This window comes from Suricata suricatta, chromosome X, assembly GCF_006229205.1.
Source record: "Suricata suricatta isolate VVHF042 chromosome X, meerkat_22Aug2017_6uvM2_HiC, whole genome shotgun sequence".
In the NCBI taxonomy this organism is placed as follows: domain Eukaryota; kingdom Metazoa; phylum Chordata; class Mammalia; order Carnivora; family Herpestidae; genus Suricata; species Suricata suricatta.
In genome coordinates this window covers 96106803-96120928 of record NC_043717.1, presented here as the reverse complement: position 1 = coordinate 96120928, position 14126 = coordinate 96106803, and the positions used below count along the sequence as shown (strand labels likewise).

The following is a 14126-nucleotide window of genomic DNA, read 5'->3' as shown; positions in this document are numbered from 1 at the left end:
AGGACACAATCTCAGATAGTTCTGGAAGGGATGGTGGGGGCAGTCAGTCTCCAAGCCTTCAGGAATATAATGGGATCCTTTCCTTCCAAGTCACCTTCTCCGCTGGCCTTAGCGCTTTTTAGTGGCCATATGAGTCACCTCCTTCCTTTCCTTAGTTTGAGGATACACCTAATAGTGTAAACACTGCCCACAAAAAGTGGACCCTGTAGGCATCTCTAGTTGGGGGCTTCTCGTCTATTTTGGTTTTGTTACTCTTTAGCAGTATGTTTAGCTGAATGGGCACATTAGCTTATTGTTTCACAAGGACTAGAGAGAAGTATCTCTAGAAAGGAATTCACCAGGGTATCCTTCTGACCACAACTAGCAGGCTTAAAAGACAGCTGGGAATGAAGGAAACACCATTAATTAAGGATGCTTAAAAGCTGGACAAGTAGACAAAAATTGATTTTTCTTTTAAAAATAACTAGTTGAAAAGGGCACCTGGGTGGCTCAATCGGTTAAGCATCCGACTCAGGTCATGATCTCATGGTTCGTGGGTTTGAGCCCAGCGTCGGGCTCTGTGTGGACAGCCTAGGAGCTTAGGGGGCTCTGTGCTGACAGTTTAGGAGCTTAGGAGCCTGCTTCAGATTCTGTGTCTCCCTCACTCCCATCCCACTCATGCTCTGTCCCTCTCTCTCTTGAAAATAAACATTAATAAATGTTTTAAAACATTTAAAATGTTCATATATGGCCATTTGTAGCAAAGTGGATGGACCTTGAGGGTGTCATGCTAAGCGAAATAAGTCAGGCAGGAAGAACAGATACCATATATTTGCACTCATAGGTCCAATAGGAGAACAGGAGAGACCTAATGGAGGACCAGGGGGAGGGGAAGAGGGAAAAAGAGTTGGGGAGAGAGAGGGACGCAAAACCTGAGAGACTACTGAATACTGAAAACGAACTGAGGGCTGAAGGGGAAGGGGGAGGGGGGAAAGAGGTGGTGGTGATGGAGGAGGGCACTTGTGGGGAAGAGCACTGGGTGTTGTATGGAAACCAATTTGACAATAAACTATGAAAAAAAAAGCTAACATTTATTAAATGCCAAAAAAAAATGTTCAAAATAACTAGGTGAAAAAACCAAGGCAGAATGTTCCAAACGTTTGTGGAACACCTGCTGTGGCCCATCTCATCTAATCCTCGCAGCAGCCCTGAGAGTACGGAATTATCATCTCCATTTCACAAACCTGAAAACAGGCTGGGAGCAGTCTCCTGATGGAAAAAAACTCTCTGGATATATCTAGTCCAAAACAAAGTGACTGTTTGCCGTCTCTGGGTGATTTGGTACCAATGGAGTTCTGGTTCATGTTTCATATGAAACAACATGTCATTTCATTAAAAAGTAAAATGTTACTTTTAACATCAGCCAACATTGTAGCCTGGGATCTAACATGGCTACGACGCCCTGTCTTCCAACGTCCCTGCCCTTCCCTTGACATCACATGGTCTTCTCAGGAGATAATCCCTGAGGCCTATGGGGAAAGAAGAGAAACCCGCAGCCTTAGAAACCCGGTTCCATCTGAGCTCGCGCTCACTGGGGCCATCACTGTAAGCCACAGGCCGTACTTTGCTCCGACACTTCTCCCTCCAATGTGCGCTCAGGCTATAAAGGCCACAGGACTCACCTTGCCATTCTCAGTAAATCAGTTTACAAACATTCCTGGACTTTCCTGCACAGCATCCAAAGTGTATGTGGTTGTGGCTGAGCAGCCAGAAAAATGGGCTTCCCTTTAGGCCCTGGAGCACCGTGGCACCGAGTTGAAAGCGTCTAGTCCACAGAGTGAAAAGTAAAAAAAAAAAGGCCATTCACCCTAGCCGGCCCTGGGCTTTCTACAAAGAGACAGATTCGGAAGAGCACTGGATGTTACATGGAAACCAATTTGACAATAAACTATTAAAAAAAAGAGAGACAGATTCCTAGGTGAGGGCCCTGACCACTTCCTTCGTCATCTCATTCTCTATCCCTCAGTGCAGAGGGGACCAGCAGGAGACACATCAAGTGCTCGCAAGGTCCCTAGGTCTGTGCTGGCATTCAGGCCTTCACCTGCTGCCTGGAATCCTTGACGTAAAACACCGCAGTAGTGAGGGCCAGTGGGGAGGCCGCTGGAATGGGGGCACGTTCCCCAGGGCACACACCAAACGCCCTCTTCCTGGTGCAGAATATAGTTCCCTCAGCCCTGGACTTGGCTGTTCCTGTCACCAGAACGCCAGCCATAGCAACTCTCTCCAGCTTAGCAATTTGCTCTGAGCTCCCTTTGGAGGCCCTGAATACTCGGATTTTCCACCTCTCCTGAGAAAGAATGAGAGTAGGACCCGAGACCATTCATGTATTCGCTGAGCCCCTGATACTTGTAGAATTGAGGTCACAGAGAGTGGGGAAGCTGAGTAACCAGACAGACAGGGAGAGGGAGGGAGGGAGGGAGAGGGGGAGGGGGAGAGAGGAAGAGATAATGATAGATATCTGACCACTATTATTTCCACTCTTTTATTTCTCAAGTACTCATTGCGTATCAGTCTTGTGCCAGGCACTGAGGATACAATGCTGACCGAGAGAGACCGCTTCGATTCCCTTCTGTGCAGGACAGCATGTACCCCTCCGAAATTCCCCGCTGCTGACAGACAACTTCTCATTGGTGCCTCAGAGTGCTATGCTCTTTCATCACCTCTGGGGTCGGGATCCTTATGGTGCTTTTCTTCAGACTGGAGGCCCTGGACGGGATTCCCTGGACAGGATTCCCTGCTCCAGTGGAGTTTCTGGTGCCGGAGCAGGCTTGACCGCCTACTAAAGCTCCTTTTGCACACACTGCAAGCGTACGGCTGCTCGCCCGTGTGGGTTCTCTGGTGTCTAATGAGATGAGAGTTCTGGGTGAATCTTTTTCCACATTCACAACATTTGAAGGGCTTCTCTCCCGTGTGAATTCTTAGGTGTATGTGTACATTTCTACTGTGACCGAAGCTTTTTCCACACCAGGAGCATCTGTATGGTTTTATTCCTTGGTGTGCCACTAAGTGCTTATTAAGATCCGAACTCCACCTAAACTTCCTATCACACTGCTGGCATTTATAGGGTTTCTCTTCAGTGTGAATTCTCTGGTGCTTAATAAGGCCAGAACTACCTTTGAAGCTTTTCTCACATTCCTGACACTTAAAAAGTTTCTCTCCTGCGTGGCCTTTCCCAGGATGATCCCTATGTTTTGGAAGTTCTTGTTTACACGTTGGAAGTTTCTCTCTTTTCCTCCCTAGAAAAGCTCGATGCCGTCTCTGAACCCTGCTCGGAACACCAGGATTTTCTTTGCCTGTGGTTTTCTGGGCAACTTTGATTCTGGCCTTTCTTAACACCTTGCATCCTGATGCTTGTATTTCTAATGTAGAAACAGATGTAGGTTGGTCGTTCCCAGTGTCATTTTTGAGCTTTAACCCTGTTGGAATGAACAGAAGAGTCAGCTGTTTGCATTCCAGAACAAGAAAACTAGACGAATGGAGAGAAACATCAAGGATGATTGCTTTTTAAGCAACACAGGAACAAGTGATTTCTGGTCCGATATGCACAAATGGCATAGATGCATTTCCTCCTGATCCTCCTTGCTGGGCTCCATACCTGACTAAAGAGCACAAGCCACAACCAACAAAGAGTTCTAAGAGCCAGGAAGGAGAAAGCAAAATGGTTTGGGGTCCTAGGACTAGCAGAGTAACATAGCAAACTTACATCCCCGCACCCACACCACTGATCTAGTGTTTTCCAGCCCTCAGCCTAGCAACAGAAGGCTGCCCGGGTAGGCTTATCCCTCCCTGCACCGGTCCGAATGGGGAGCCTGCCAACATCAGAACCCCAGCTAGGAGCCTCCCAAGTGGGCAGGCAGAGCTAGCAAGGGGTGCCCAGCCACGGTGGCCTGGCCAAGGAGCCTCTTCATCCCTGAGGGTCCGAGATCCCCTTTCCCTGGAGATGCACTCTAGCCACTAACCACCTGCCTCACCCCCAGGCAGCACCGGCAGGGGCATACGGGAGCCCTGGCAGTAACATATTAGCCAAGGAAACTGCAGTAACTCCATGAAGCCTCTGAAAATTAAACTGTACCGAGGCATAACCCACACAAGTAGGAAAGAACCTATGTGATGTATTTTATTTATTTTTTTTATAATAGTTTATTGTTAAATTGGTTTCCATATAGAACCTATGTGATAAACTCTAATAGGGGGACTGCTCATTAAATTCAAATACATAACTAGGATCCAGACTCTCCTCACGTAATAGACAAAATGATCAGGATGCAATAAAAAAAAATCACCCACTGGAGCAAGAACCAAAACAAAAATCACGACATGAGTGAGAAAAGGCAACCTGGCAAAAATGGAATCAGACCAGAAATCAAAAACAGAAAGACAAGAGGACAATCTCAAAATCTGTGGAAATGAAATAATACACTTCTTAAAATTCCATTGTTCAAAGAGAAAGTCTCCAAGAAAATTTTAAGACACAATCGAATGAAAATGAAATTATAATACATCAAAATACATGGCGCTCAGAAGGAAAGGCCTAGTCCTAAGCACTTCCAACACTAAAGGAGAAAGGTCTCAAATCAATACTCTAGGTTTCCACCTCAGTAAACCAAAGAAAGAAAGGAAAACAAGCCCAAAGCAAGCTGAAGAAAGGAAATAATAAAAATCAGAGCAACAGTCACCACCAAAGAGCTTGTTCTTCAAAGAAATTCATAAAACTGAGAAACCTCTAGCACAACTGACAACAATAAAAGGAGAGAAAACCCAAATGCCAATATCAGGAAGGAAATCGAATCTATCACAACACATTCTGCAGCAACCGAAACAATGGTAAGAGAATACTATAAACGGCCTTATGCTCATGACTTTTAAAAGTCAGGAAAAAACGAACCAATTCCTCAAAACCACCAACATGAAATAGATTATCTGAATAGCACTATAACCATTACACAAACTGAATTCATAGTTTAAATGCTTGTCCCCCAAATCCAAGTCCATATGGTGTTACTGGGGGAGTCTACCAAATATTTACAGAATTTAAACCAATGTTATACTATCTCTTCCAGAAAAGAGGAGGAAATAATACCCAATTCATGCCAGTATTACCCTGACAGCAAAATCATATAAAGTCAGTACTAAAAAAGAAACTACAGACTAACATCCCCCATGAACTTCGATGCAAAAATCCTAAACAAAATACTGGCAAACTGCATATAAAAATATGTGAGAATTATATACCATGGTTAAGAAGGATTTATTGCAAGTATGCAAAACTGGTTCAACATTTGAAATCAATCATCATAACATACCATATCAACAAGGTTTTAAAGATCACACTCCCATCAATGGACACAGAGAAGTATGTGACAAATCCCACATCCGTTCATATAAAAACATCAGGAATTGTATTGACTTGATAAAAGAGTAGAAACAACAAAAAAACCACGCTAACTAATTAATAGTCCTGGTGAAAGACTTAATGTGTTCCATGATGAGACTGGGAACAAGGCAAGGGTGTCTGCTGTTCCCACTCTTATTCAACAAAGCAGGAAGCTGGAGCTATAGCAGTTAAGGCAAGAAAAAGAGATTAAGGGACACCTGGGTGGCTCGGCTCAGTTGGTTAAGCATCCGACTTTGGCTCAGGGCACGATCTCGCGGTTTGTGAGTTTGAGCCCCCACATCAGGCTCTGTGCTGACAGCTCAGAGCCTGGAGCCTGCTTAGGATTCTTGTCTCCCTCTCTCAGTCTGCCCCTCCCCCACCCATGCGCTGTATATCTCTGTCTCAAAAATAAATAAACACTAAAGAAAGTTAAAAGAGAAAAAGAAATTAAAAAGCACTGCAGATAATGTGATTAGGTATAAAAAAAATCTCAAGGAATCTACCAAATAACTCTTAGAAATAATAAGTGAGTTAGTAGGGTCATAGAATGCAAGACCAAAATACAAAATCAGGGGCGTCCCTATATAAAGACAGTGAAAGAAGCCCAAATGAAAAACAAGATGATTTGCAAATGCTCCAGTGAAAATGAAATCATTTGGCATATACTTAACAAAATATATAAAGGACTTATGCACTGAAAATTACAAAAAGTTGGTGAACGAAATCAAAGACCAAAACAGAGACACACTATGTTCACTGATTTAAAAAAATCAACATAGTAAAGATATAAATCCTCCTCAAACTAATATATAGGTTTAATGTAATTTCTAGCAAAATCCCAACAAAGTTTCTCGTAGACATAGATAAGCTTACTCTAAAATTTATGTGGAAAGGCACAGGCCCTAAAAGGGCTAAAATAAAATTGTATTTTACAAACAAGAATAAAGTGGGAGGAATCAGTCTACTTGACAGATATTAAGTCTTTTATATTATCGCTACAGTTAGTACAATATTGGCAGAGGGGCAGATGAAGGGCTCAAGGAACAGAACAGATGCACACAAATACACCCAACTGATCTCCGAGAAAAGTGCAAACAGAATTCAGTGGAGGAAGGATGGCCTTTTCAACAAATGGGCCTGAAGCAACTGGCCCTCCATAGATCACAAGATGAACCTCTTCCTAAATGTCACACCTTACATAATAATTAACCCAAAATGGATCACTGACTTAAATGTAAAACTATAAAAGTTTTAGGGAAAAATTTTAGGGATCTAAGGTTAGTCAGAGTTCTAGCTTTGACACCAAAAATACAATGAATAAAAGGAAAACATGAGAAATTGGTCCTCATGGAGCGCCTGGCTGGCTCGGTTGGTAGAGCATGTGACTGTTGATCTCAAGGCCATGAGTTTGAGCCCCATGTTGGGTGTGGAGATTACTTAAATAAATAAAAACATATTTAAAAAATTGGTCCTCATCAGGGCGCCTGGGTCGGTTAATTGTCTGACTTCAGTTCAGGTCATGATCTCATGGTCCATGGGTTCGAGGCAGGCACTGGGCTCTGTGCTGACAGCTCCAAGCCTGGAGCCTGTTTTGGATTCTGTGTCTCCCTCTCTCTCTGTCCCTCCCTGACTCTCTCAAAAATAAACATTAAAAAAAGTTTTTTAATACAAAAATGGTCCTCATCAAAATGAAAAACTTCTACTCTGTAGAAGCCCATAGGAAGATTAAAAAGACTTGGACAAACTATTTACAATCTACGTATTCAACAAAGTGCTAGAATCTATAATATACAAAAAACTCTCAGGGAACCTGGGTGGCTCAGTCAGTTGGGCATCTGACTCTTGACATAGGCTCAGGTCTGGGTCCCAGGATTTGTGGGGTCGAGTCCCTAGTCAGCAGTGTTGGGGTCTGTACTGATAGCGCAGAGGCTGCTTGGGATTCTCTCTCTGACCCTCCCCTACTCGCGCATGCCTGCACGTACACACTCTCTCTCAAAACAAATAAATAAACATTTTTAAAAAAAGACTTTGTCTAAAGGGGCCTTGGGTGGCTCAGTCGGTTAAGTGTCCAACTTCAGCTCAGGTCATCATCTCACAGTTCATGAGTTCAAGCCCCACATCAGGCCCTCTGCTATCAGCACAGAGCATGCTTCAGGTCTTCTTTCCCCCTTGTCTCTCTGCCCCTCCCCTTCTCGCATTCATTTTCTCTCTCTCAAAAATAAACAAACATTAAAAAAATACTTTGTTCATAAATATATATATATAAACTCTCAAAACTCAACAATTAAAAAAGAGTCTAATTGAAATATGGGTAAAAGACATTTCCCTGAAGAGATTACAGAGATGGCAAAAAAGCGCATGAAAAGCTGTAACACATCGCTGACCACTAGGGAAATGTACACCCCAAAGCACAATGAGAGAACACTACACACCTATCAGAACAGCAAAAATAAAATGGAGACAAACTAAACACCGGCACGGATATGGAGGAACTAGATCACTCATTCACTGCTCGTGGGGAGCGTGGAACGCTACAGCCACTGTGGAAAACAGTCTGGCAAATTCATATGAAATTAAATACATAATTGCCATCTGAACCAGCAACTGCACTGTTAAGATGATTATTCCTGAGAATTGAAAACTTATCTCCACCAAAAATCCTGCACATACATGCCCATGACAGCTTTATTCACAGTAGCCAGAAACCTGAAGAGAGCAAAGATATCTTTTCAATGACGAACAGTTACACAAACCATGGTCTATCAATATCATGCCATGCTATTCAGTAGTTAAAGAAAAAATAACTATTAGTACATACAACAATTCAGATCAATTTCCAGGGAATTATTCTGAATGAAAAAAGTTAATGCCAAAGAGTTACACATTTTATGATTCTGTTCATGCAGCATTTTGAAATGGCAAACTTTTAGAACTGTGGAGCAGATCAGCAAGTGGCATGGGTCAGTGATGGGGTGAGGTGTAGGAGACGAGTGTGTGGTTATAAAAGGGCAACAAGAAAGGTCCCGTGGGGGTGGCTGGCTGGCTCAATCAGTTAAGCATCCAACCCCTTGATCTGGGCTCAGGTCATGGTCTCACGGTTCTTGAGATAGAGCCCCAGCCTCTGTCAGTGCAGAGCCTGCTTGGGATTCTCTCTCTCCTCTCTCTGCTCCTTCCTGCCGCTTGTGCATATGCACTTGCAGGCTCACTCTCTCTCAAAGTAAATAAATACACTTTTTTTTAAAAAAAGAAAGGTCCTTGTGGTAATGTAACTATCCAGTATCTTGACTGCAGTGGTGAATATGCAAACTTACACTTGTAATAAAAACTTTTCAGCACTAAATACACACACACACACATACACACACAAATCAACACAGATAAAATATGAAGATCAGAAGACTGTATAATACCAATATCCTGGTTGCAATATCATACGATACTTCTACAAAACTTATCATTGAGGAAGACTGGGTCAAGTGTATGTACACAGGTTTTTGTATTACTCTTCAAATCTGCACGTGAATCTACAATTATCTTAATAAGAAGTCCAGTTAGAAATATACAGGAGTAGAATCTTGGAATATTAATCTCCTGTAAAGGTTCTGATCTAAGAACATGTCTCCTTTTCCCATGTATAATACTTACCTGTAGGGGACTCTCCAAGAATGTCCTTGAACTCCTGGGGACCTTGGATCTGTGGTTTCCTCCCCACTGTTCTAAACAGATTACTTCAAGTTTAAGGTGTAACAATAATGTTCTGAGAATAAAACCTTGAGGTCATGGACTGCTATCTTCATTCCAGACTATTTTCAGGGAGAGTGAATGACTCTTTCATACTTTCATTTACTCCAGACAATTAAATGGGCAGAATCTTAGATTGGGACCTTCTTTCCCAGCAACTACCGTTGTTAGTGGGCATATGAAGGAGCAGAGACGGAAGCATTAGGGGGGGCACATGAAGCAGCGGGGGAATGGCAAGCTTGTGCTCCTGAGGCAGACGTGGTCAGGGATGATGACAGCTTAGACCACGACACCGAGAGCAGAAGACGTGGAGGCATGGCTGCAGTCAGGCACTATTCTGAATGATCTGGATATGCCTTTCCTTTCCCCACTCCTTCCAGCTGAGGCCCAGGCAGCTCCCGGAACACTGGGACTCTCCCACAGGAGATAATTTCCCATAAACTGCGACCAGATTACTCAACTTCTACACAAAGGAAAGGAAGAATCTTTACCTAGACAGATGACATTCTCATAGTTTTCCTGCATTACATCATTGTAAAGGATCTTCTGATTAGGGTCCAGTAATGCCCATTCTTCCTCAGTAAAATACACAGCCACATCTTCAAATGTTAACAAACTCTAAAGAAAAGAATGGGTCTGGGCTGAGTACTTGCCACTCTAGAGGCCACCCGTTCACTCACTTCTGAGTATTAAGATTTGGGGGGGAAAGGTGAGACAGCAGGAAAGGAAAAAGCCGGAGATCAGTAAACAGCGTGGGAAAGGCCCGGTCCCCACCGCGCTGAGCCTAGTTACCTAGAGGTGGACATCCGGGGCTAGCATGACTCAGAGCACCTGCCGAGCACTGTGGGTCACGGGCAGCAGAGAAAAGCACAGCCAAGGCCACGTTCAGGCTGCCTGAGAAAGCTGGAAAGTGCAGCTCACCTGGAACTCAGGCAAGGTGAGCTCAGATGCCATCTTCCAGGTTGGAGTGCTTTTCTGCTCAGAAAAGGTTAGACTCTGTCGAGCAGGCAGAGCTGTGGATGGAAAAGAGCCAGAGAAAATTTCTCTTTTATGTTTATAAATACCCTGAGTTGATTTCTAAACCAGAGAACATCAGGAGTCCCTCGATAAAGGGTGTATGTGGTACCACAAGTGGCCTTCTCATTGTAAATAAGAACCAAATACCCACCGCTCCAAAGAACCGCTTCCTCGCTTGACTGTTTCCCCAGATTTCATGAGAGAAATTAATAAAAGGAAATCCATTATTTTTTTCCCTCTCATAAAATCAATTTCTTACTGGGGTAGGCAAGAATGGGAGGTGGCTGAAAAGGAAAGACTTAGGTCCTCCCGTATAGGTGGTGTGTCTTATTAAATAATTTTTTTCCGGTGCACAATTCTCTCCCCATTCTGTTATGAGGGCCCATTTCTGATCTCAGTTTCTTCCCTGACATAAGAAGTGTGAGATGATCCCACACATCCCTGTTTCATCTTCCCTCCTCTCAAATTTCTAAGGAGCAAGGTCCATGGTATGAACACCAGGGTTCTATAGTTTGGACATTTCTGTACCCAGGCTGGCCCTCACTTCACCCACCGTTAGCCTACTGTACTACCACTTAAGAGACATCCAAACAGCCGGCATGGCGGGGCACCTGGACAATTCCCATGACATTCTGGCTGAAGCTGTTACTACTGCGGCTCCCAGAAGAAGAGAATGATCAGGAAGCGCCTCACCTCTTTCATATACAGGCTGGGTTTCTGTGTGAGTATTCCACTTAAAGCCCGGTGCCACTGCCATTCCTCCCAAGTGCACTGCCTCCTTTCCCAGCTCATGGGCTGTGACCTAGAAATAATCCCCATCCTCATTAGCACAGAACTTCCTTTTGGTTTGAGGGCGGTGAAGAAGGGATGAACAAGAGTAGAGCCCAGATGCAGCAAGGGTGTGACACTCAAGGAAGCAATAAAAAACCTAAAGCCATAGCGCGCTGCCATTTCCACACAAAGTACCATATCCATCATCCGGGGAAATCAGTATAAAATGAGAAGACTTGTGACAGCTACCAGCCTCCACCCGTCGCGTGCGGCCACAGCTCAGGCCACCAGCGGGGTCCGGGTGGGCTGCCTTCACAGGCTTGCTTTCTTGACTTGGACCCTTGCCTTGAGGCACGTCTATCTTCTCAGTTTTCTCTAAATAATAATGAGTTGAATAAAAAAAAAAATTCTCAGTCAGATTTTCCAAGTTTCTCAAGGCCAGGGAAGGACTTCATGGAGAAAGGAGATGCAGGGGAGGAAAACCCGGGGGAAACTTAAAGACTCTAACCACCATATGATCCAATGGCAGTAAGACACCAAAATTACACCCTGCCCCATTTCTCAAGCTAGGCTCCCGAGGAAAGGAAGGGTGCCGCCACCCACCAAGGGCATAGCCTGGTTCCCCACTCCCCAGCAAGGCCAAGGCCAGAGTGCTAAAGGAGAGCGATGGAGGCTCTTTTCTTCTGGCCCAGAGATATGGGCGCCCAATAGGAGGGCACTACCCACCGTCAGCACCCTGACTCTGTCCACTCCCCTGTTGGCATTTTCTTTTTTTGGTCATCTTTCTTCTTTCAGTATCCTTGGTTCACTTTTTTCTTTCCATTTCTCCTCTTCCTTGACAGTCTCCCCAGAGCTGTTTGATTTATATTTCTATTAGCCACGCTCGCTCACCTTTGATCTCTATGTGCTGTGGGTTTTTTTCCCCAGGTATTTCCTCCTTTTCCAACTCAGTCTTACCTTTTATTTCTCTGTCTCTAAGAACTCAAGTCCTCTCTCCCTGGCTACATCAGACTGGGCTCAACACCTCTAGTCCACCCGGGCCCAAAAGAGGACAAAAGGCATTTCTTTTTCTCTAAGGCCAAGAAAGATAGCCAGAACTCATTCCCCCATTAACTACCTCCCATATATCCACTTTTACCCCGTTTCATTGAAATATGTAAGGAATCTTCTCACCTCATCCCTTAGTCCACCAGGTTCTCTCTGAAAGCGCTCTACCAGGGCCATGGCCTCTTTGATGCTCTGTGGATGATACCTCTGCACCCAGGTCTGGGTGCTCCTGGGCAGAATGCTCAGGAACTGCTCGAGCACCAGCAGTTCCAAGATCTGCTCCTTCGAGTGGATCTCTGGCCTCAGCCACTGGTGGCATAATTCCTGAAGCTGGGTGACGGCCTCATACAGTCCCGGGGCTTCTTGATAACAGAAACTCCGGAAGTGCTGACGGGCGCCCTCAGGACCAAGACCATCCATCTGGAGGCCAGATTTCCTTCTCTCACTGGAGCTCTCTTTCATGGATTCCTTAGTCTCCCAGAAAGCTTCCACGTGGGGGTACAAGCATGCCTTCACCTCCGGATGTCTCATCTTCATCTGCTCTAGGAGCAGTTTCACCCCTACGTGTGACATCCTCCCGAGTGCCTTGGACAACTGAGGCCTTGTCAAGTCTGGTATCAAACCAGTGAGTGGATCTTCTCAAGGGCATGGGGAGGAGAAAGAAACGTATGTGTCAAGAAAAAAGTCACATGACACAGACCCGCTATTTATCGTTATCAAAGAAGAATGAACAGAAAGAACCTGTCCAATCTCCCCCCTTTAAAATCTGCGACCAAGTATGAGGACACTCGACACTCGTGATTACAGATTATTTCCGGACACACCTTTCTCTCTTTGTTGCTGGGCTTTGATACAATGCAAAGGTCAGAAAAAAAATGGCAACGGATAACTTTCCTTTTTAAAAAAATTGTTAATGTTTATTTATTTTTGAGAGAGAAGAGTGTGCAAGCAGGGAAGGGGCAGAGAGAGAGGAAGACACAGAATTGGAAGCAGGCTCCAGGCTCTGAGCTGTCAGCGTCGAGCTGGATGTGTGGCTCAAACTCACAAACTGCTAGATCACAACCTGAGCTCAACTGACTGAGCCACTCAGGTGCCCCAATAACTTTCCTTTTTTTTTTTTTTAAAGGTTGAGGAAAGGCGGTGGGTGACAATAGTGGTACCTGCTCGTTAAAAGGAGCTTTGAGAGCAGGCAAGATTTAATCTGGGTGCTTCCTGTCCTATCTTCACAACTAGGGCATATCCGAGTTTCTCTAAGTCTTAACAAATCAGCCCAGTCTTTTGTCTTTAGTTAGGTGGAAACAACTTCTATGCCCCTGCATCCTCCTAGGAAGACTAAACCTTTCTTCATGGGACATTTGATATTTCTCATTCCCACTGTATTAATACTGGCAGGAGGACTGAGACAACCCAATCAGAAAGAAGTAAAGCATTTAGGGGGGAAAATAACCTTATTCCTCTCAGCAAATATCCCTCCAACTGAGCACTCAGATAACAACATTTGAGGGGTACTTTTTGGGCAGTTTAAAGGCACTGTGCAGATTTATTTGTACCTGTGTATTGGGCTTTTTGCTTACCTTCCTAGAAATAGACAAGTTGGACCTGTTGACCAAGTACAATGGCGGCTTGTAAAAATGGAAAAAGAAAGGGTGTTGATGAAGGTTCTTGTCCTAGTAAGGGTAGCCGTTCTCTTGACCTTACATTAACTCATGGTCAGGATCAGGGTCGTAGAGATCTCTAAGTAGGGCTAAGGGTGGCCTCGAAAGACTGACTGTCCCCGGGGTACTCCAGCAGAAGCGACAACAAAGTTCTTTGGAGGATGCCACGGGTGTTCAAAGAAACCCTTGGCGCCCTGCTCTTAAGGTTCTCTAAGGAGGGGCATCTCCTCTATCTCTGGGTTACTAGACGCTAACGTCTCAGGGGCTGAAATGTTCCTTCCTCCGGCGACAGAGGCACCAGCCGACGCGAACACGGAGGTTTCGCTCAGGGCAGCGGGAGACACAGCCGCATCCCCCTCCCCCCACGAACCCGAGACGCCCCCGCGCCCGACTGCAAACGCGCCCCTGAGCGCTGGGCAGGCAGCCGGCCCCCGAAGGCGCTCGGGGAGCAGCCCTGGGTCGCACGCGCCACCCCCCCCCCC

The 14126-nt window shown here is 45.0% G+C and overlaps 1 protein-coding gene across 2 annotated transcripts; it reads right to left on the bottom strand.

Moving 5' to 3' along the window:
* Positions 1-2505: 2505 nt before the first annotated feature.
* On the bottom strand, positions 2506-13958 carry ZNF75D (zinc finger protein 75D). Of its 2 annotated transcripts, XM_029930496.1 has the most exons (6): positions 13564-13958; positions 12116-12624; positions 10865-10973; positions 10076-10167; positions 9646-9772; positions 2506-3455 (listed from the first exon to the last, which is right to left on the bottom strand). In XM_029930496.1, exons 2-6 carry the CDS (start codon positions 12560-12562, stop codon positions 2683-2685), a joined length of 1548 nt encoding a protein of 515 aa, XP_029786356.1. In that variant the 5' UTR covers positions 12563-12624; positions 13564-13958; the 3' UTR covers positions 2506-2682. The 2 variants fall into 2 exon arrangements, with proteins under 2 accessions (XP_029786356.1, XP_029786357.1); XM_029930497.1 differs by lacking the exons at positions 10076-10167; positions 10865-10973; positions 12116-12624; positions 13564-13958 and adding an exon at positions 9947-10008.
* Between the last annotated feature and the right edge of the window lie 168 nt (positions 13959-14126).